This window comes from Bombyx mandarina, chromosome 10 (assembly GCF_030267445.1).
Source record: "Bombyx mandarina strain Sakado chromosome 10, ASM3026744v2".
NCBI lineage: Eukaryota > Metazoa > Arthropoda > Insecta > Lepidoptera > Bombycidae > Bombyx > Bombyx mandarina.
The window spans coordinates 3,341,284-3,363,758 of NC_143217.1; the positions used below are offsets into that span (position 1 = coordinate 3,341,284).

The window sequence follows — 22,475 nt, forward strand, 5'->3', positions numbered from 1 at the left end:
TACGATATCCGGTTATCAGTTAAAATCGAGTTGGCAAAGCTTTGTTAGTTGTTTGCGACCAACAACTAACAAAACGTTAAAGAATACTAATCACCGAAAAAAATATCGACCGTGTACCACATTACCGTATGGTTTTAATCTTGAACAATTTGCGGTTGTGATAATTTAATGAAGGCATAAATTATATTTATTAAACTTATTTCTCGTGATTAGATAAGTCTGTTTGCAAACGAATATAATTGAGTGTAACGGTATTTTATATAATATATTCAGACTATAAGCTTATAAATAAGATAGGCTATGTCATGTTTAATTATATTAAAATAGAGCATTTAAATTTGGAACAACAATAATGATTCTACATTCAAAAACAGGAAAATATTATAAATATTACATCAGCTTCATTAATTGACTATAAAATATTTATGACGCTCCTGTTTAGTTAGGCGTTAACAATCATATAATTTAATAATAATCCTAATTTCATGTTATTATTTTCCTTTATCGTTAACAATAGTGCAATGTTAACAATATCTTAGTAAAACTGTGTCGAAATCAAATTGCATTTACATTGTCATTATCTGTATTGGCTCCGGTAACCGCTTAACATCAAGTGGGCTGTGATCTCGGACACCTATTTGAATCAACAGTGACAGAATTTATATCGTCAGTATAGCCATATGCATGGAATCATTTCGTACATTATATACATATTATTATGTACTTCAACCTAAATAGTTAATCTTTCTGGTATTGATTTAATATTTTTCATTGCCTATGACGATAGACATGAAAATCATTGCATTGACAAGTGGTTTCCTGCCGCCTCAATTTCCAAAACTTTAGCTGAAGAAAGCCACGGACTAGCGCTTAGTGAATACTGTGAAAGAAAACAAATTCCAGAGCCAGGTGGTACAGAAACTGGTGGTGGGTAGATACTACTATTGCTATTTCTGCTATGAAGCAGCAACGCGTTTTGGTTTGAAGAGCGGGGCAGCCGTTGTACCGTAAAACTGAAACTTACAATTTATGTCTCAGTGGTTGTCTTAAGGCGAAATTTATGTTTTACCACTTAACAGCCGGTGGGCCGTGAGCCCGTCCACTCACTCATATAAACAAAAAAAAGGAAAAGAAACTCCGAAATCGCATTGTGAAAGAACACAGCAGTTACAAGTAGCAGGACTAGTGTCTGCTCCAGTTATGATTGGTGAAACTCTATCCCATGATCTGTAAGCGGAGTAAAATGTCCCTTCGGAACAAGGTGACACTTTACAAAACTTGCATAAGGCCCGTCATGACTTACGCGAGTGTGGTGTTCGCTCACGCGGCCTGCACACATATAGACACCCTTCAATCCCTACAATCCCGCTTTTGCAGGTAGCCGTCGGGGCTCCGTGATTCGTGAGGAACGTCGACCTACACGACGACCTGGGCCTCGAATCGATCCGCAAACACATGATGTCAGTGTCGGAACGGTACTTCGATAAGGCTATGCGTCATGATAGTCGCCTTATCGTTGCCGCCGCTGACTACCCCCGAATCCTGATCACGCAGGAGCAAGTCACCGTCGTCGCCCTAGACACGTCCTTACGGATCCCTCAGATCCAATAACTCTTGCATTAGATACCTTCAGCTCTTACACTAGGAGCAGGTTAAAGAACCCCGGTAACCGTACTCGTCGAACTCGACACAGAGGTCGACGTGCTACCTGACCCATGCATCAGCCCGCTGAGTTTCTCCCCGGATCTTCTCAGCAGGTCGAGATTCCGATCCGGTAGTAGATTCATTCGCGAAGCAGCTGCTCTTGAGCTATTAGGTCTCTTTGGGAGGCGCTCGGGCAGCTGTTAGCAAATCCCACCCCTCCTGGCTGAGCCTTTGCTCACCCACCTGACCTGGTGAACTGGAAAGGCCTCCGGGCACCAGTAATCTTTCAATCATAAAAAAATATATATTGGTGAAATGGTAACAGATGAAGAATCGTGCGAAATATTGTAATTATTTCCGAGCCATTGCCTTCTTTAAAACAAGATATTTATAGTAATGGAGTCCATACTTTGATACCATACTCATGCTAATAACTTGTTAAGGCAGTCAGTTTGACAATAAAACTGCATTTTTTTCATAATAATTTCAACCTATGTTTGTCACAAATCTCCCAATTTTAGATGCCGGTCCGTATTAAGATTAGAATCTTCTTATTTTTGAATAAATCTTTAAGCTTTGTTAAATTTTCAGACTTGCGCTCCACTACTGGTCCACAACATGAGAATAGGTGAATATTGCATTGTTTTTTACACGTCACTAAACTGTTAGATTCTATAAAAGCTATTAACGAAGGATTTAACATTAATACAAATGACTTTCGTGTAGATAAATAAATTATCATCATCACTAGGCCTTAAAGCCCATGATGGGCCTGAGCCTAGTCTTTATCCCTCTAGTTTTTAACACTAAATCATTTGAGCTTGGGTCTGCCGCGACTTCTGCGGATATCGGGCTTCCAAATAGTAGCTGTTTAGGAATTCCGATCTCTGCTATTCTAACTACACATTCTATACATCTTAGGCGCCCAATCTTAATCGTTTTCTGAAAATATCATATATAACTCATGGTTCTAGCTCGTCTTCCATAGGTCTTTTTGTTGCACAGGATCGAATATTTGTCTAAGGATCTTCCTATTCATGTTAAAATAAATATATGCATCAAATTAATAATTATTTTTTAAGTAATTGTTAACTTTTGTACATGATTTGACGAATAAGGCTGTCATACCTATTGTTGTATGACGTAATTTTTCTTCAAACCTAGTTTCCAGGTTAAAATTTAATAGTTAGGTTTTTTCGTTTAGTTTTGATACCATTTCATTTTTCAACAGGCACTGGATCGACCGGAGGATGCTTCATTTCGAAGAACGATTTCTCAATTGAAAAACTATTTCTAAGAAGGGGGAATTCTCCTATCAGAACATTAAGTAAATATTTAAATTCAGTAATTTTTCCTGAGTGTCAATGCCTTATAACAGTACATTTTGTTTAATATTGGTATTAGTAAATCCCAAAAGGTAGTACCAATCTTGAAGAAGGAAGGGAAATTTTTACAAGACATTTACTATATTTCTACTACTCCTACTACTAATACCTACTATTATCTTGTGCCTGCTTTAATAGCCAAACGACATCAGGTACGCCGCGCACCTAAATTACAAACAAATGTTTGCCTATATCGAAAAATATTCTGCTAATGTATACTGTTTATTCTTTCCCTTTGTAAGACTCTTTTACTGGTGGTAGGACCTCTTCTGAGTCCGCACGGGTAAGTACCACCATCCTGCCTATTTCTGCCGTGAAGCAGTTATGCGTTTTATTTGAAGATTAGGGCAGCCGTTGTAACTATACTGAGATCTTAGAACTTATATCTCAAGGCGGGTGGCGCATTTACGTTGTACATGTCTATGGGCTCTAGTTCTTCAAACGAGGCTTATGGAGAGTATTAAGCGGTAGGCAGCGGCTTGGCTCTGCCCCTGGCATTGCTGAAGTCCATGGGCGACGGTAACCACTCACCATCAGGTGGGCCGTATGCCCGTCTGCCTACAAAGGCAATAAAAAATAAATAAAAAAAACCACTTAACACCAGGTGGGCTGCGAGCTCCTCCACCCATCTAAGCAATAAATAAAAAAGATTCGTTTTTTTATAATAGAAGTGCTTTCACAGAAGGCCTGATGTCGTCCTACGGTTGGAGTTTAGCGGTTAGTGATAAAAATTCTGTTGTAGTCGGAGGACCTGGAATTTCTAATGGTAAGCATATTCCTTGTTTCTTGCTTTAACTTACCTTCCTCTTCTCCCCTTTTATTTCGCTAACAGTAGCAACGAATACTAGCGGTAAATCGACGATGTACTTCTGTTTACAATTAATTTAATGTCACTTATTGACCGAATGACCTCAGTGGATATAGCGGATTCTCGGTCTTGGTTCTTCGAGTCCTCAGCGGTAGTCCGCGGTTCAGTTACACCTTTGTCATTGTCGACTTCGGTGAGTGATGGTAACCACTGACCGGTATTCTACTCTGCCTTAGAAGTCGTCGTGGCCTAAAGGATAAGATGTCCGGTGCATTCATATGTAGCGATGCACCGGTGTTCGAATCCCGCAGGCGGGTACCCATTTTTCAAATGAAATACGTACTTAATAAATGTTCACGATTAACTTCCTCGGTGAAAGAATAACATCGTGTAATAAAATCAAACCCGCAAAATTATAATTTGCGTAATTACTGGTGGTAGGACCTCTTGTGAGTCCGCGCGGGTAAGTACCACCGCCCTGTCTATTTCTGCCGTGAAGCAGTAATGCGTTTCGGTTAGAAGGGTGGGGCAGCCGTTGTAACTATTCAGAGATCTTATAACTCATCTCTCATGGTGCCGGCATTTACATTGTAGATGTCTATGGGCTCCAGTAACCATTTAAAACCGGGTGGGCTGTGAGCTCATCCGGCCATCAAAGCCATTAAAAAAAAAGCATACACAAAAACTTAGCTGCAGTGTACTGCTACCGATAATGGTTCTGAGGTCAGGCTTTGAGATTATATTACAAATTTTGCAATGAGATTAACTTAGCATGCTCATAAGATTTTTAATGATGACTATGCAGGAGATCTGTCACCATTACGCCATCATATATTCTATTATTAAATTTATCTACTATCTACTAACTAAACCTGTCTTGAGCACTGCAAAGCAGGGCCATCATGGACTCTTCAATCTTGGGTTCATCTGATAGCCTTAAACGAGGGAGTCTCTACAGTAGTTACTGGTCTTAACAGACAAAATAGACCAGAAACTGTTCATTGCTGCCAAGATTGATAGCCGTGGGAGTCTTTATGATAGTTTCTAGTCCTAGCAGACCAAAAAACTATTCATTGCTACCACGATTGATGGCCGTGGGAGTCTTTATGGTGGTTTCTAGTCCTAGCATACCAAAAACTGTTCATTGTTGCCACGATTGATAGCCGTGGGAGCCTTTATGGTAGTTTCTAGTCCTAGCAGACCAAAAACTGTTCATTGCTGCCACGATGGATAGCCGTGGGTGTCTTTATGGTAGATTCTAGTTCTAGCAGACCAAAAACTGTTCATTGCTGCCACGATTGATAGCCGTGGGAGCCTTTATGGTAGTTTCTAGTCCTAGCAGACCAAAAACTGTTCATTGCTGCCACGATTGATAGCCGCGGGAGCCTTTATGGTAGTTTCTAGTCCTAGCAGACCAAAAACTATTCATTGCTGCCACGATTGATAGCCGTGAGAGTCTTTATGGTAGTTTCTAGTCTTAGCAGATCAAAAACTGTTCATTGCTGCCACTATTGATAGCCGTGGGAGTCTTTATAGTAGTTTCTAGTCCTAGCAGACCAGAAACTGTTCATTGCTGCCACGATAAATAATTTTAAGACGTGTAATTTTTCATTAAAATATCTCTGTTGTAATTTTTCATGCAGTGGGTTCTGTTATTTTTGCTGGGTCTATATCATGGTTAGCCTAACGCAGCTATTTGCAGCAGCAAAATCCTCGTTTTGAGTACTGGAATCTGGAACCAAAATTTTAAGTTCACTAACCGAGCTTTTCGATAAAAACGATGCCGACTCCCAAATTGATTTGAGTAAGAAAAGCTTGAAAAACATATTGCAATCAAATAGTGATAATTTCATTTTACGAATGTTCTTTTTTTTATTGCTTAGACGGGTGAACGAGCTCACAGCTCACTTGGTGTTAAGTGGTTACTGAAGCCCACAGACATCTACAACGTAAATGCGCCACCCACCTTGAGATATAAGTTCTAAGGTCTCAAGTATAGTTACAGCGGCTGCCGCGCCCTTCAAACCGAAACGCATGACTGCTTCACGGCAGAGTAGACAGGGTGGTGGTACCTACCCGCGCGGACTCACAAGAGGTCCTACCACCAGTAAACTATATGTAATACGATTCCATTTGTCATTTTCTGATGTAAGTACTTACTGCTTATTTGTTCAAAGGGAAAACTTTACTGTACATGACGCCAGAGCCTTCTACTCAACCTGACATCTTGGACGGTATGGATATGAATGTCAATTTCAATTTCGGTAAGTCGAGATATATTTTTAAAATCTATTCGAGATATAAAGAAAATAATTATTCGGGTATACATTTTTCATTATGATTTTTTATTGATAAAAAACTACTATACAAAGTTATCAATTTTATTCACAATGATTTATAAAAAAATATATAATAATAATATACAAAGAAAGAGCAATTTATATGAATAATAATAACCGTCATCACGTAGACTATATAAACTACTCAAAACAAAGTAGGGCCCACTCTAAGTTAATCTCGAATTTCGTCTAAAAAAAATTGTTTGGTAGTAAATAGTGAAGTTAAACATTTCGAAGTATTGTTGACATGTTTATCTAACGTTATCAATGTTTCAAGTCAGGAATTCAATCGTGTGTAGACAAAAAAAGTGAAGTACTCCAAAAAACGTTTATTACTCAAATTCTCAGTCATTTGTACCCTCAATCACGTTCTGAATGTTATAGTCGCACGTCTACTTTTTTCATTTTGACTTGATTTCGGTGTTACTCGCGATCATTATGCCTGGCTCTCGGCGTCATATGGATGTGGAAACAGCAACAAGAGCAGTGTTTATGCTTCAGGAGGGAGAATCTCAGAGATCAGAGGCAAGACGTCGTGGTGTGTCGCGACGAGCTATTCAAAACGCGTGGGAACGCTTTCTAGAGACAGGTAGTGTCACGAGGAGATCTGGATCAGGAAGAGCGCGAGCTACAACCGTTCAGGAAGACCGGTATATCAGATTGACTGCACGTCGAGAGCGTACGATTTTCGCCCGCGTCTTACAAAATCGACTGCGGCAATCGACTGGTACACGAATTGGTGATCAAACCATTCGAAATCAGCTCCATGAAGACGGACAACGTTCCAGATCTCATGTTATTCGTCTAATATTGACAAGAGCGCATCGTGCAGCGCGTTTGAGGTTTGCTCGCGAGCACGCGGAGTGGACAACGGACAACTGGAGAAATGTACTCTTTACGGACGAAAGTAAAGTGAAGTTTTTCGATGATCGTCGAGTGTGTGTGTGGAGAAGAGAAGGAGAACGTTTTTCAGAACCTTGCATACGTGAAAGGGATCGTTTTGGAGGTCTAAATGTTATGGTGTGGGCTGGAATAAGCTTGCTCGGTAAAGCTGAGCTGGTAATTCTGGAAGAAGGCCCCATAACTGCCTCCCGGTATGTCGATCGAATAATTCGGCTCCATGTCATCCCATTTTCACCAAGAGTATGTGAAAACTTCGTCTTTATGCAAGACAATGCTCGCTCACATAAAGCGCGAACAACCCAGAGAGCTTTGTCTGAGGCCAATATTACGGTCTTACCGTGGCCGGCCATGAGTCCCGATCTTAACTCCATTGAACATTTATGGGACCAACTGAAAATAAGCCTCAAATCGAACTTCAGTAATGTGACTAATCGACAAGAGCTCATAAACGCCCTAAAATTGTGTTGGGGGCGAATACCCGAGGAAAACATCACCCACTTGATTGAAAGTGTCCCAGATAGGGTCAGAGAGTGCATACGGAACAGAGGAGGACCTACTCGCTATTAAGCACCATCAAACTCATTGATTTAGTCAATAATAAAAATCAAAATCAAACTTTACTTAAATCAATAATTTCTGTCAACTTTCCTAAAAACTGTAAATTTTGACTAAATTCCATAAAATTGGCTAAACTTACTCTTGTTAATGTTTACACACTTTCAAAAACCTTAATTTATTCATTCCTAATCATAAAAACTGAAAAAAGAAAAATAATCTGTAAAATTCATTAAAAAAACATGGTGGGCCCTATTTTGTTTTGATTTATTAGACACTGTATAGCCATCATACTAAGACTATACATAAATAATAAAAATCTTACGTTACGGACGTTTTTTCCCGGTTAACCCCTCCGCATCGTCCCATAAGAAACTTTGTTCCAACAAAGAGCAAATAAACCTATTCACGAATGTTTTGCCCGATGTGGGAATTGAACCCACGACCCTTGGCGCAACAGTTAGGGCCGCTAACCACATACTACATCACCGAGTCAATCAACAAATGAAGCACCATTAATTAACGTAGCTCGTAGCTCGTTAAAGCTTATGATAATTTAAGCTACGCCTTTCAGGGTACAGCGTGACGACAGGATACTTTGCAACACCTAAGCTTTTAATGTACGCAGTCAGTAGTACGTACCGCTTAGGGCAGGTAAGAATTCTTAAATTACCACATTTTGTTATACTAGAGGTCCCACAGTAGTCGAAATTCGACTTTAATCAATTGAAATTTTATGTTTAAACATTATTATGGTTCTATTGTCAAATACTATTATATTATACTTATATATAGGTATTATATAATCACAGATTTCGCCAAAACTACACTATACATAAATAATAATAAAGACAAACAATGTTCATCTATTCTCGATTTGACTACAGACTTAAAAACTAACAAAAGTTTGACAATTGACAATAAACGAAGAGTATATTTATATATAAATATGTGTTGTGTCAAATACATGGTAGTGTGTGTAATGTTTTCTTTATTGATTTAATGTATCCTTTATGCATTATTTTTAAAAAATATTAGCATTGTGCATTTCTTCTCTTTATTCTCTACTAGCTGACCCGGCAGACTTCGTAATGCCTCAATCGATAAATAAAATACCTAAACTTTTGTATAAAATAAACTTAAAACAAACAAAAGAATCCGTTCGACGGGGGACACATCAAAGGAAAAACAAAATTGTCATTTTTTTTTAATTCCGATCATTTTCATATTTATTTACCTTTTAAACCTTCTCTAGACTTCCACAAATAATTCAAGACCAAAATTAGCCAAAACGGTTCAGCCGTTCTCGAGTTTTAGCGAGACTAACGAACTGCAATTTTCATAAAAAGGGATACAAAGTTTTTGCTTCACGTATTAATATATAGATCACTATCTTCTGTCTATCCCCGGACTTGTAATAGATATGTGTAAGTTTACTTCCTTCTAAGCTTGAGACTTAAACCTCAATAATATGGCCCTAAATTTGTCTACCGATTGTATGAAAATGCAATAAGTAGATTTATGTATATTTAACTAGCAGACTCGGCCACACGTTGCTGTGGCTAAGGTTTTTGTTTGTAAGTAACACGTGGCCGGCTATGCTAATACCAAAAATTAAAAAAGTAAGAACAATTGGATTTCACTGTATTGCGTTTACTACGAAATAAATTTCACCTATACTTTAGCCTCAGCAACATGTGGTGCTTATGCCATTAAATTGTAGCTTATGTGAAACGGTAGTATTTTTAGCACAGCACCATCTATGACATATTAATGTCAGACAGTATTACAATTTTTTCTGTAAAAACTGATTTAAATCGCCATCTGTTTTAGACTTATGAAACTTACAATTAATAACAATAATCAACATAAGAAATCATTTTATTGTTAATTAATAAATATTGCGACCATTAATTGAAATAAAAATCATCCTATCGCCTAAGCTGGAACAAAACATATAATATTTAAAAAAAAAGTTAAAATCGGTTCAGTTTAGGTGTCCATCGCGGACAAACAACGTGACACGTAATTTATATATATTAAGATAAGATTTATTGTATTGTAGGTTTTATTTTACGGAGAGCAATGGAGGTTTTTTAGGCAACTTAAGTTCGAACAACCGAAGACGACTGTCGGGGAGATGTTTGGCGCTAGTTTGTGCTCGGCTCGTATCTTTGGCCAACGATCAGACTTGTTAGTCGGAGCTCCGGGACGAGCGAGCGACAAGCAATACAACGTAGGCGCTGTCTACGTATTTGTTGCCGAAAAACCAATGGTAAGAAAAAACCTTTCCTTTTCCTCTATATGAGAAGTCAAGCATCGAACCAAGTAGTGTTAAGTGGTAATCTAAGCCCAGCAAGTCTCAATGTCAAGGAAAGATGGGTACTTGGAAACAGGAGGTCAATGATGTCCCAGGTTTCGAAGCGGAACGAGTGGCTGCTTCACAGCAGCAGTTGTAGCTGCAAATAGCTGAATATTAACACCTTCACTGCGGAACAAACCCTATCGGTCCGCCTAGGTACTTTCAGCTGGCATGGATGAAGAAAACTATGTCCTTCTCGCTGGGGCGGATCGATGAGTTTCTCACCGAATTTTCGCAGGGCGTCACGTTTCCGATCCAGTGGTAGATTCTGCGAAGCATTGCTCTTGCTAGGGCCAGTGTTAGCTACACTCCGGCTTGAACACACTTACACGTCAAGGAGAAGCTGAAATAGCCTCTCAAGACTATCAGCGTGGGTATTAAAAAAAAGGACCGATTGTTTCAGGTGTTTGTAATAGTTCGTTACCGACAACTATATACTATAAATCTTATACAGTATGCTTTCAGTAAAATGCTATATCTTTAGTACTTTAATGTACCCTAGTGCTAGTGGGTCGAGAAAGACCCACCATGCACTGGTAGAAATATGGTTGGGGCGAATTTTGACTCTACACCGCAACAGATGAAGTTTTACTTGTCACAGCCAAGGTGTTAACGTGAAGAAGGATATGACTTCTTGATGAATTAATTCAGATATAGCTCAAAACATTTTTCAGGCTCTAAGCTTCAAAAGGATCATCACGGGCCGAAAGGAAGGCTCGATGTTTGGCAGCGCCATCATCAATATTGGAGACTTGAACGGCGACAGAAAAGACGGTACCACTGATTATTACATATATAAGTATATATATATTTATTGTATAGATGGGTGGACAACCTCAAGGTCCACCTGACGTTAAGAGGATACCGGAGCCCATAGGTATCTCCAACCTAAATGCTGCCACTCACCTTGAGATATAATTGCTAAGGTCTCAGTTTTTACAGTACAACGGCTGCCCCACCCTTCAAACCGAAACGCATTAGTACTTCACAGCAGAAATACGCAGTGTGGTGGTACCCACCCGTACGGAATAATAGTAAGGACGTCCTACCACCAGTAAAACATTTAAGATTAAACCATAAACGCGTTTTCATTCAAATGTAGAACTTATGGGAGGGATATACCTATACATAAATGTTAGGCATTAAATTTCAGACATCGCAGTAGCGGCACCTTTTGAAAACGACGGTCGAGGGGCAGTATATATTTATTGCGGCGCTGAAATCCTGGGTAGCAAGGAGAAGAAAAAGCCTTTTAGTTTCTTACAAGTGATCGAATCGGAAGACCATGGATTCGGCCTAGCGCTTAGTGTTTTGAAAGACTACGATCAAAATGGATGTAACGGTAAATTTTTGCGATAAGTAATAAAACAACTTTTGTTCAAAATATCAATTGTATTCAATTATTACTTACTGCAGAGAAGCTGAGGAGTGCGCGTTTGGGATGGTATGGACATGTGATGAGACGAAATGAAAATGAGGTTGTTAAGAGAGTGTTAACTATGAATGTGAAAGGATTTAGAGGAAGAGGTAGACCTAAGAAGAAATGGATGGATTGTGTGAAAGACGATATGGGTAGGAGGGGAGTGAGCGAAGAAATGGTATATGATAGAAGAGTATGGAAGGAGAAAACATGTTGCGCCGAACCCAGGTGACTGGGAGAAGGGCATGATAATGATGATGATGATTCAATTATTACTTGCATTTAACCAAAATACTTGCAGTTTCTCTATAAAATAATTAGTCCGGATCCTCAGTTCTTAGTAATAAGAATAAAGACTTCCTTTCCAGAATTGGCTATTGGTAGTCCATTCAATGACACTGTATACGTTCTACCATGCTTCGCCTACGTCACTGTGCAGTTGTATACTGAATTCCCAGATTTACAGGTAACTTTCTTAAATTAATAGAATAACAATTTGAACGGTCGAAAGACAACTTCAACGGTCGGTTGTGGTTGCGCTGGTTTATTGGTTTCGGAAGATAGCAACATTAATTTGGTTTTTGCAAATCCTGTCCCATCCCTCTCTCGCACTTTACCTACCGAGGCGTGCGAGCGAGATCGTGCGTCGACATCGACTCGAGAAGAAAATGTAATGGCTGAGCTTTGAATATTGTGAGTTGCATGGATATACAACCATGCAACCTGAGTCTGCCGGGAAGCGGTCATGCGTTTCGTCTTAAAAACATCGTACAATGAAACTGAAACTTTGCTTTTGCGTGTTTTTAAAGAAAAACTTCTGTAATTTTTACAGAATCAAGTGATTAAAAACAAAGATGGAGGTAAAGAGTTCCTTTTCAAGTCTTGCCTGCATGTTACAAACGCAAAGAAGCCTGCAAAAGCATATGCCGGTCAGTATCGAATAATCTTATCGTTGTACCTAAAACATCCATATCATAAGAAATGTTTAACAGAATGTGGGTGAATTTATCAAAGGAACGGCTGTAATTGTGCTTTGTGATATCTCCGATGCGTTTCGGGTAGCCATTTCACACTAGATATAACGTAAGCGGTAACATTAAATTTAAATACTATGTTTCACATTTTTTGTAAGTTACTGGTTTTTATTGGTGGTAGGACCTCTTGAGAGTCCGCGCGGGTAAGTACCACCACCCTGCTTATTTCTGCCGTGAAGCAGTAATGCGTTTCGGTTTGAAAGGCGGGGCAGCCGTTGTAACTATACTTGAGATCTTAGAACTTATATCTCAAGGTGTGTGGCGCGTTTACGTTGTAGATGTATATGGGCTCCAGTAACCACTTAACACCAGGTGGGCTGTGAGCTTGTCCACACACCTAAGCAATAAAAAAAAATTACTTCCATCAATACGCACATGAAGTAGGAACATTACGCTTTTAATCCACAGAAATAGAAGTGCAAGTCGAAATATCAGGCAATACGAGCGCATCATTAAGTAACCCAGGTTCCGATGGAAAATACAAAGTGAAAATCGAGAAAACAAATGAACAAACCGAACAGAACCTCTGCAAGCAGATCGGTGTCTTTATGCCGAAGGTAATAGATATAAAAATTAATGAATTTTTCTCCCGATAATTGATCTGTGTACTTACTGACAGTTTTTTAACGTTCTCGATAGCGTAAAAGTTAACTCAAATTTGGATGCAATTGGAACAGCGCCCCTAGCAGTAAACGTATGCAAACGTTCCAAAAACATACAAATTTGAGTTAGCTTTTACGCTATCAAGAACTTTAGAAAACTCGCACTGAGCACACGGTGCATTCTTAAGGCAGGCTTCAGCCCACTGAGTTTCTCACCGGATCTTCTCATTGGGTCACGTTTCCGATCCCATGGTAGATTCTGCGAAGCACTGCTCTTGCTAGGGCCAGTGTTAGCAACACATCCGGTATGAGCCCCGTGAGTTCACCTACACGTCAAGGAGAAGCTGATATAGCCTCTCAAAGCTATCAGCAAAGGTAGGAAAAAAGAAAAAGCTTAGGGCACAGCGGAAAGGGTAAAGTTTTCGCTTCTTCATTCATGTAATGCATTTATCGACGCACAATGTTTCAGGACGGGCAATACGACTCGCCAATAAACGTTAAGATTACTGCGAAACAAATCAATGATCCTCAGCATCAAACGCACTTCGATCCATCCCACGTTCGTATACATGAAAGCAGTCTTTTGACTCTAGGCCACGATGTTTGGGCCGCACAATGCCAAAATAAAATGTCTTGTCTACCTGATATTAGATTGAACATCGTCAATATGTTTCCGTGAGTACAGTCGTTTATACAAACATGCTTCCAAACGAAGATTAATTTAGAATAGGAAACAAATATAACAGTAACAATAAAATAGGTAACAAATATAACAGTAACAGTAACAATAAAATATACCTATTTTATTGTTACTGTTATATTTTTTACGACACAAAATCTAATTGTGCAAAACATCAGTTGTTTCGTTGAAACGCCATTTTCAATATTCGATCAGTGTTGCTAGCTTTCAACAGAAAAATAATACTTTATTAATTATTAGTGCATAAACTGAAGTCGTCGTGCCCTAAAGGATAAGACGTCCGGTGCAATCGTATTTAGCGATGCAACGGTGATCGAATCCCGCAGGCGGGTACCAATTTTTCTAATGGAATATGTACTTGACAAATGTTCACGATTAACTTCCACGGTAAAGGAATAACATCGTGTAATAAAAATTAAACCCGCAGAATTACAAATTTGCGTAATTACTGGTGGTAGGACCTCTTGTGAGTCCGCACGTGTAGGTATCATCACCCCGCCTATTTCTGCCGTGAAGCAGTAATGCGTTTTGGTTTGAGGGTGTGGCAGCCGTTGTAACTATAATGAGACCTTACAATTGATATCTCAAGGTGGGTGGCGCATTTACGTTGTAGATGTCTATGGGCTCCAGTAACCAATGAACACCAGGTGGGCTGTGAGCTCGTCCAACCATTTAAGCAAAAAAATATCAAATGATTCATGGTTTCCTTGGTTTTTCGAAGTAAATCCTAAATTACCAATAATTGGAGAAGTTCCAATGATTCTATGATTTATCTGTATGCAGATATCGATAACCAAAGTTTTCGAAAAGCAATAATTTAATGCCTATTTAAAATTAGGAGATATTGTGTCAAATTGTTATGATTTTTATTTATCTTATACAAGCTGACCAGGCAGACTTCGTAGTACCTCAATCGATAATTTTGTATAAAATAAACTTAAAACAAACAAAAGGAATCCGTCCAACGGGGGACTCATCAAACAAAAAAATATTTTTATTTTTATTTAATTCCGAGCATTTTCATATTTATCTACCTTTTAAACCTTCTTTGGACTTTCACAAATAATGCAAGACCAAAATTAGCCAAATCGGTCCAGCCGTTCTCGAGTTTTAGCGAGAATAACCAACAGCAATTCATTTTTATATATCTCATATTGGATTACAAGCTTGCTGTCCATTCGAACAGAGAGCCGTATCTGCTTGGCTCGTCGGAGACAGAGGACATCAAAATGGAGATAAAAAACCACGGCGAGGTGGCTTACAGCGCTTGCCTTAAAGTGGACGTCGTCAACGCGGCCATTGTGAGAGCCCCTGCTCTCAGCTGCACTATTAGTCACCACGACTACTCGCTGACATGTATCTCACAGAAACCAATTCATACAAACGACACATGGGTAACTATTCTATGATTAGTGTATTGTTTTTTTTATTGCCCTTGTAGGCAGACGAGCTTACGACCCACCTGATGGTGAGTGGTTACCGTCGCCCATGGACTCCAGCAATGCTAGGGGCAGAACCAAGCCGCTGCCTATCGCTCAAGCCGCTGCCTACCGCAAATTATTCGACTAATTAATAAATTAACAAATCAAATCGTGAAGTGATGTGAAAATTGTCATGATCGAGTACTTTAGTGTCGTAGCTTACTTTAGTGGCAGTTTAGTGTCAACCTAGAATAGTACAACACTAATACTACTAATAAGTGGCTGTCATAAAAGGCTATACATGTTATATGGGTTATAGGGCGGCTTGTGAACGAGCAAACGTATGCATCACCACCCTGCCTACTTCTGCCATGAAGCCATAATGCGTTTTCGTTTGAATAGTGGGATAGCGGATTTACTGTAAAACTGAGTCGTTAGTTAATTTGTAGTTACTTTGAAGTCGTCGTGGCCTAAAGGATAAGACGTTCGATGCATATCTTGCGATGCATCGGTTTTCGAATCCCGCTGGCGGGTACCAATTTTTCTAATAAAATACGTACTTAACAAATGTTCACGATTGACTTCCACGGTGGAGGAATAACATCGTGTAATAAAAATCAAACCCGCAAAATTATTATTTGCGTATTACTGGTGGTAGGACCTCTTGTCAGTCCGCACGAGTAGGTACCACCATCCTGCCTATTTCTGCAGCAGAAGCAGTAATGCGTTTCGGTCTGAAGGGTGGGGCAGCTGTTCAGAGCTAGGTATAATATTCTTGAACTGATGCTGCAACTTCATAAAAATGGCCACAAGTGATCCTAGTACAAAGTACTATCCTTACCGTAATATAGGCGTTTTTTTACAAAGCCCTTTTACGCTTGTTATAGGACTTAGGTAATATATCACTGAAAATGACAGAGGCCACAAATAAAGACGAATTTATAACAATAAAAGTAAAAGTCTTTGGTAACTGCAAGCTTACTCAGAACTTTACGCTGATCGAAAAACAATATAAGCTAACAAGAGATCTTGACGACATAGAAGTTATAGGGTGAGTATTTGAGTCGTCTATTATCAAAGGTGGCAATCTGTGCATTTGGACAAAAAAATGTTATTGATATGTCAATACAGACTGATTTGAATATAATTGTCTCCTTCAAAGAATATGGTTCAAAACCTGCATTAAATAAAGGTTAATACTTAACCTGTTATTTATCTAAGATGTCGTTCAGAAGAGTTTTGTGACTGCCAATGGAATACAAAGTCAATAATTCTTTTTTCTGATTTACCAATAATTGTCCAAAAGTCACATTGCCGGCTTTGATAATAGTCGACTCATTTAAAGTTTCTTAATTTTTATGTACCTATTTAAAAGGTTATGTCCAATATTTGTAGCCGCTTTTTCAAGGATAGAACCGTAATCGCCATATCCTCAGTGGCTTTTTCTCGTAACATACGAGTAATATACAATTATCAAATTTACAGGAGAGCCAGCTTAGGAAATAACATTACACTGACAGCTGAAGAAATTAAACTTGAACAGAAAAACTTGGACCATATTTACACAGTGAGTCATATATCTCATTCTTCACAGATCTACGGCATTAAGCCTATCGTTGAATTGACCGATCAAATATATACTTTCCACCATATCGCAGGCAAAAAAAATCTAATATTCGAAATATATTTTTAAAAGAAGGATCGTTTTCTTAAGAATGTTATTTTTTTCTGATAAGTCAAAAAGTACAACGAATATAGGCAATATTCGAACAAAATCTTTTTGGGTTTTTTGTGATACATTGCGATATTTTCAAGTGCCACCGAAAACGAATGAACTCTAAGCAGAAATTTCACATGTGTTCTTAAACTAATCGCAATTATTTTTAGATAAGGAATAAAGTAGAGAACCCTTGGATTGGAGGTCCAACGATCCAAATAACTTTTATGAATCTTCAGTACCTGCAATACACGAAAACGCCGATCATTGTGAGTTACAAAACATTTAAATTCTAATAATAATAATAATAATATGCACTTTTATTTTTACGAAGATCGTAGGGATTGATAAGAAATTAATGTTCTTTTTCACAATATCTTTCATGAGAAAATGACATGTCTCATTATTTGAGGATACAGAAGCGCATCGAAACATGATAGCATAGGCTACATAAGTGAATTCTGGAATACGATGCTATAGTGATTTAACAAATATTAAAGTTGGTATAGCTTTAAAAGCCACTGTCGAAGTCAGGTCGAAGCTGTCTTGCGATGTACCTCAATTCGTATTGAATATAATGGAAAAAATATGAACTTCTAAGCACGCTAAGCACTGTATTCTATAAATGTTTAGATATTAATTACCAATTAATTACCAAAGATTATAATTACCAATTATAATTTTACTTGTTACTGTTGCTAATTGGTGTTACTGTTACTTTTGTTACTGTTGTTACTGTTACTGTTGCTGTTACTGTTAATTGCTAATTTATTATGTGTACGTAATTATGTATATTGGTATATAAATCAGCTATCTATATATTTCATATTATATGTAAACGGTATATATATGTTTATTGTATGTATATATTTTCAATAGTACACAAAGACAGAACTTATATTTCAAGGTGGGTGGCGCATTTACGTTGTAGACGTCTATGGGCTCCACTAACCACTTAACACCAGGTGGGGTGTGAGCTCGTCCACCCATCTAAGCAATAAAAATAAAAACCTTTGTGAAACTAACAGCAAATTCTTACTAGGCCCAAACCGAGTCAGGAGTCGAACTAAATTGTGCAATCATAAGTACGGACAGCAAAATAACGACAAATTGCACGGCGGACAAACTGGTGAAAGGCGACCAGATTAATGTGATTATACATATGAATGTCGATCCTTCGAAAATAGGTAATTGATTTTTTACTTCAAACGACTTACGAATTATCAAATCACAGTGGAGGTTATACAAACTGGGTAAATCGCCCAGAGAAATGTTATTATACATATTATGAATGTCGAATCATAGTGAGTATACGACAAATCATGTATAATCATGTTGTTAGGCAGCGGCTTGGCTCTGCCCCTGGCATTGCTGAAGTCCATGGGCGACGGTAACTACTCACCATCAGGTGGGCCGTATGATCGTCTGCCTACAAGGGCAATAAAAAAAAATAAAAAAGTTTTAGACCCGATTAGTAATTAGGGATCCACTATTAGTCCCAACTATTATACAATAAAGAACTTTCTATCATCTTCATTCATCCCATATACATCCGCTAGTCTTCCTTTAATACGTGCCCTACGGATGGGAAGGTACGGTACTAATACATAATTATGTTTTAGCCTCCGTTTTGTATCTTGAGTACTATTAATAAGGGTTGAACCATAGCTTACTACTACAATTCTACGTAATTACGTTCAAGTCCGAAGAGTCTGATCACCGTTATTTAAAGCCAAATCTATTCTAGCTTATTTATTTGAGAAATTATACAATACAGTAAGGCAAGACGTAACTACGCAAATACATAATAACATGTATTTTGGAACGAAGTTTCTTATGAGACGATGCGGAGGGGTACCCTAACCGGGAAAAAACGTCCGTAACGTAATATTTTTATTAGTAATGCACACAGTGTACGACTTAACTTTGTAATAACGTACAAAAAATAACATTTTTTTATCATTCATTGACCACGATCTCAGAGCGTTCGTTTGCGTTTGCGCAAAACACTAACTTAACTTAAGTTACCAGTATTGTGTATGAGGAGGCAGTCTCCTCCCGGTGATGGTCAAGGGGCGACCTAAGGGGGTTGAGGCTGCGCCGCACGCTATCGTCACTCTAGCGCGCTGGCACCAGGAGGACGGGGCGGCGCGTCGGCGGCTGCGGACTGCGATACGGTCCGCATTTTCGTCGTCGCTGTCGTCGCCGAACATACTGTTGATGAGCAACCCGGTCGGTGGTGTATCGCGTTCCGACCCGGCAGGCTGATTCTAGCCCAGCGGGGTATCCCGAAACACCAGCGGCACCGCCCGGGCGGCCTGGTAGGGCCGCCATTCCGCGGAGACCGACGTCGTTGATCGTCGACTATCGCCTCGACGACCCGTCGGTCGGGCGTCCTCGGGGTGGCGCCGCGTGTCTGGTTGTAGTGTTGACCGCGGGAACCCCCCTACTCTGACCGGGTTCTGACCCCGGACGGAGATCGGACGTCGGGTGTAAGAGTGCAGGGGAGTCGTTTAGTGGGTGGGCCCTAAAATCCTTGGGCCCGCGATCTGCTCTCAACACCTGCAGATCGTTGTCACATACCCCGCGCGCCCTTTATGCGCGGGGACCTCGTAGGAGGTTCGGCCCTAAGCACGTAAAAAAAAAAAAAACTAGTATTGCGCAAACGAACGCTCTGAGATCGTGGTTAATGAATAACAAAAAATTGCATAAGTGCAAACAACCGTGAATGAAGTGTACCACAATAAGTTAGCACGTTACCGAATGACCGTGTGTTGTTGCGAAACCTCCAGTTTTATTTTCTTTTAACCTCGAATAGAACTTAAAATTAATATTTTTATAAGGAACTTCGTTCCTATCCGGTGTCCCACGACACCACACATCATTTTTTTAAGGTTTTTAGTTTTAGGTTCATTTTTAGAGTTGATTGTCTCATATATAGTTATAGTATGTGCATTATTTAGACAATATGCTTTCGATATAACATGTATATGTACATAATTATATTTGTTAACATTACAATTTCTTTCTTTTAAGATGACGTGATGTCCCTTGATAATTTAATCGTAGAATCGAAGATTGACGTATTCCCAGGCAGTTTATGGAGTGAGCCTTCCTCGAAGACAATTTTATCTCAAAGGTAAGCTGACATGTTTGACGTTTTCTGTTTAGTTTGGAGATTTGTTTTTCTTTTACTACTTTGGCAGCGAACTTAAGATCCATCTGATGTTAAATCTTACAACAAATGTTCACGAACGAGTTCACGATGAAGGAATAAATAACGTCTATCTTTATATATAAAAATGAATTACTGTTCGTTAGTCTCGATAAAACTCGAGAACGGCTGGACCGATTTGGCTAATTTTGGTCTTGAATTATTTCTGGAAGTCCAAAAAAGGTTTAAAAGGTAGATAAATATGAAAATGCTCGGAATTCAATAAAAATAACAATTTTGTTTTTCCTTTGATGTGTCCCCCGTCGGACGGATTCCTTTTGTTTGTTTTAAGTTTATTTTATACAAAAGTTTAGGTCTTTTATTTATCGATTGAGGCACTACGAAGTCTGCCGAGTCAGCTAGTCATGTAATAAAAATCAAACCCACAAAAAATATCGTTTCCGTAATTACTGATTGTAGGATGGTCTTGTACGTACGGGCGGGTACAAAACCACATATTTATTATGCAGCATATTAACAGACCGTTATGACTGTCGATACTTGAACCATTGTACCGTGGTTCACTTGTGGACTAAATAAAAATAATAATAATTAATAATGGTTGGATCGAAATGAGTATCAGTTGAAGGGAATATTTTAAATGTATTCAATTGATAATTATTTTTAATAAATGTATCTTTTTTATTTGATTGGTTTTTGTAATTTTAAGTATGTTTCATTGATACTATGTACATATAAAATATGGACTTATTGTTGTTGTCTGAAGTAAAAGAAATCATTCATTCATTCATATTGCGGCCGTGAAGCAGTAGTGCGTTTCGGTTTGAAAGGTGACACAGCCATTGTACTGTAAAAACTGAGACTTATGGGGTCATGTCTCAAGGTGGGTGGCGCATTTACGTTGTATATGTCTATGGGCTCCAGTAACCACATAACACCAAGTGGGCTGTAAGCTTGTCCACCGATCTAAGCAAAAACAAAATAATTAAGTACACAGCCCACTGAGTTTCTCGCCGGATTGTTTTCAGTGGGTCGCGATTCCGATCCGATCATAGATTCTGCCAAGCGCTGCTCTTGTTTTAAGGCTACTCGCAATAAAACCTTTACATCCACTTAAAAGCTTAGATTAAAGATGCGAGCACTATGACATGTCCTTCTTCAAACGAGGCTTGTGGAGAGTATTGAGCGGTAGGCAGCGGCTTGGCTCTGCCCGTGGCATTGCTGAAGTCTATGGGCGACGGTAACCACTCACCTTCAGGTGGGCCGTATGCTCGTATGCATACAAGGGCAATAAATAAAAAGTTTAGTTACAACGGCTGCCCCACCCTTCAAATCGAAACGCATTACTGCTTCACGGCAGAAATAGGCGAGGTGGTGGTACCTACCCGTGCGGACTCACAAGAGGTCCTACCACCAGTCAAAACATTTTTGTTTACAGTATTACATTTTTGTTTTGATAGTGTTGTGACTACTGTTACTATCGAGAAAACGACGGTAGCCCTCTGGATCATAGTTGTGGCGTCGCTATTGGGTCTACTGCTTCTCAGCATCATATACTGCATTGTCGTCAAACGAGTAAGTACTTTCAAATCTTATTTACAACTAGCTGCACCCGTCCGCTTCGCTGGGCATTTAAAATTAACATTATTATTTCTCACCCCCACAAAAATTCTTATCATTAACGCCCCCGCAACAGGTGTAGGGAGTCTAACACTCATATAAATATTAACCTATCCATTAAGTACATGTATTTTCTACACGGATACAAAGTTTCAAGTCAATCGGATGCATGGCTCAGTAGTTATAATGGAACATCCGTAAAAACTACTGTAGATTTTTATATTAGTATAGATGTCGAATTTCCACGTTCGAAAGAATCTGTACAACTAACGACTTACACATTGAAAATTCCCCACACAAAATAAGACCAAACGTTACCATTAAACATTGGTCTATATGTATTAGTGTTCACTCAATGATAAAAATTCATACTTGATCGACATGACATTTCAAGATTGGGGTTAATTTAAATAAAAAGAAAAAAAAACGTGTGGCACTCGGGAACTGCCGCGGTAAAGCTATTGCATAGCATTTTTATCAACTTATGCAATTATATAATTAGACAATGATAATTTAATATTAAAGCAATAATAAAAGAAGACCACGCTATATTAAACATTAATAAAAGCAAAACATTAACTCCCCTTCACACTCATAAGCTAGACCGCGAGAGAGAGATATGGGCAGACTTTTCATGATGCGCATGCAGTGCGACGTCACGCCACGCGCTTATTCACTACACAAGCGCAACGTGTGAATGTGTTGAACGCGAGCTACATGGTAGGCGGAGTGAGGGGTGTAAGGTTTTTTCGTTACGGAATTTCATGATTCGGTCGCCGCGCTCAAGGCC

General features: G+C 39.0%; 1 protein-coding gene across 3 annotated transcripts in view; it reads left to right on the forward strand.

Annotated features, from left to right (window-relative positions):
* The window catches only part of LOC114248875 (integrin alpha-IIb), a 28,434-nt gene that overhangs the window by 4,099 nt on the left and 1,860 nt on the right, over nucleotides 1–22,475 (forward strand). For 2 of the 3 annotated variants that reach the window (XM_028182304.2, XM_089730138.1), the window contains 19 exons: nucleotides 2,236–2,272; nucleotides 2,876–2,971; nucleotides 3,712–3,795; nucleotides 6,015–6,101; nucleotides 8,209–8,288; nucleotides 9,700–9,909; nucleotides 10,671–10,770; nucleotides 11,150–11,338; nucleotides 11,785–11,882; nucleotides 12,249–12,345; nucleotides 12,859–13,007; nucleotides 13,522–13,727; nucleotides 14,939–15,146; nucleotides 16,061–16,224; nucleotides 16,659–16,740; nucleotides 17,061–17,159; nucleotides 17,933–18,077; nucleotides 19,927–20,029; nucleotides 21,526–21,640. In XM_028182304.2, the coding sequence (XP_028038105.2) occupies nucleotides 2,236–2,272; nucleotides 2,876–2,971; nucleotides 3,712–3,795; nucleotides 6,015–6,101; nucleotides 8,209–8,288; nucleotides 9,700–9,909; nucleotides 10,671–10,770; nucleotides 11,150–11,338; nucleotides 11,785–11,882; nucleotides 12,249–12,345; nucleotides 12,859–13,007; nucleotides 13,522–13,727; nucleotides 14,939–15,146; nucleotides 16,061–16,224; nucleotides 16,659–16,740; nucleotides 17,061–17,159; nucleotides 17,933–18,077; nucleotides 19,927–20,029; nucleotides 21,526–21,640 (2,349 nt within the window). The remainder of the gene's footprint in view (nucleotides 1–2,235; nucleotides 2,273–2,875; nucleotides 2,972–3,711; nucleotides 3,796–6,014; nucleotides 6,102–8,208; nucleotides 8,289–9,699; nucleotides 9,910–10,670; nucleotides 10,771–11,149; nucleotides 11,339–11,784; nucleotides 11,883–12,248; nucleotides 12,346–12,858; nucleotides 13,008–13,521; nucleotides 13,728–14,938; nucleotides 15,147–16,060; nucleotides 16,225–16,658; nucleotides 16,741–17,060; nucleotides 17,160–17,932; nucleotides 18,078–19,926; nucleotides 20,030–21,525; nucleotides 21,641–22,475) is intronic. The other variant, XM_089730137.1, reaches the window with a different exon arrangement.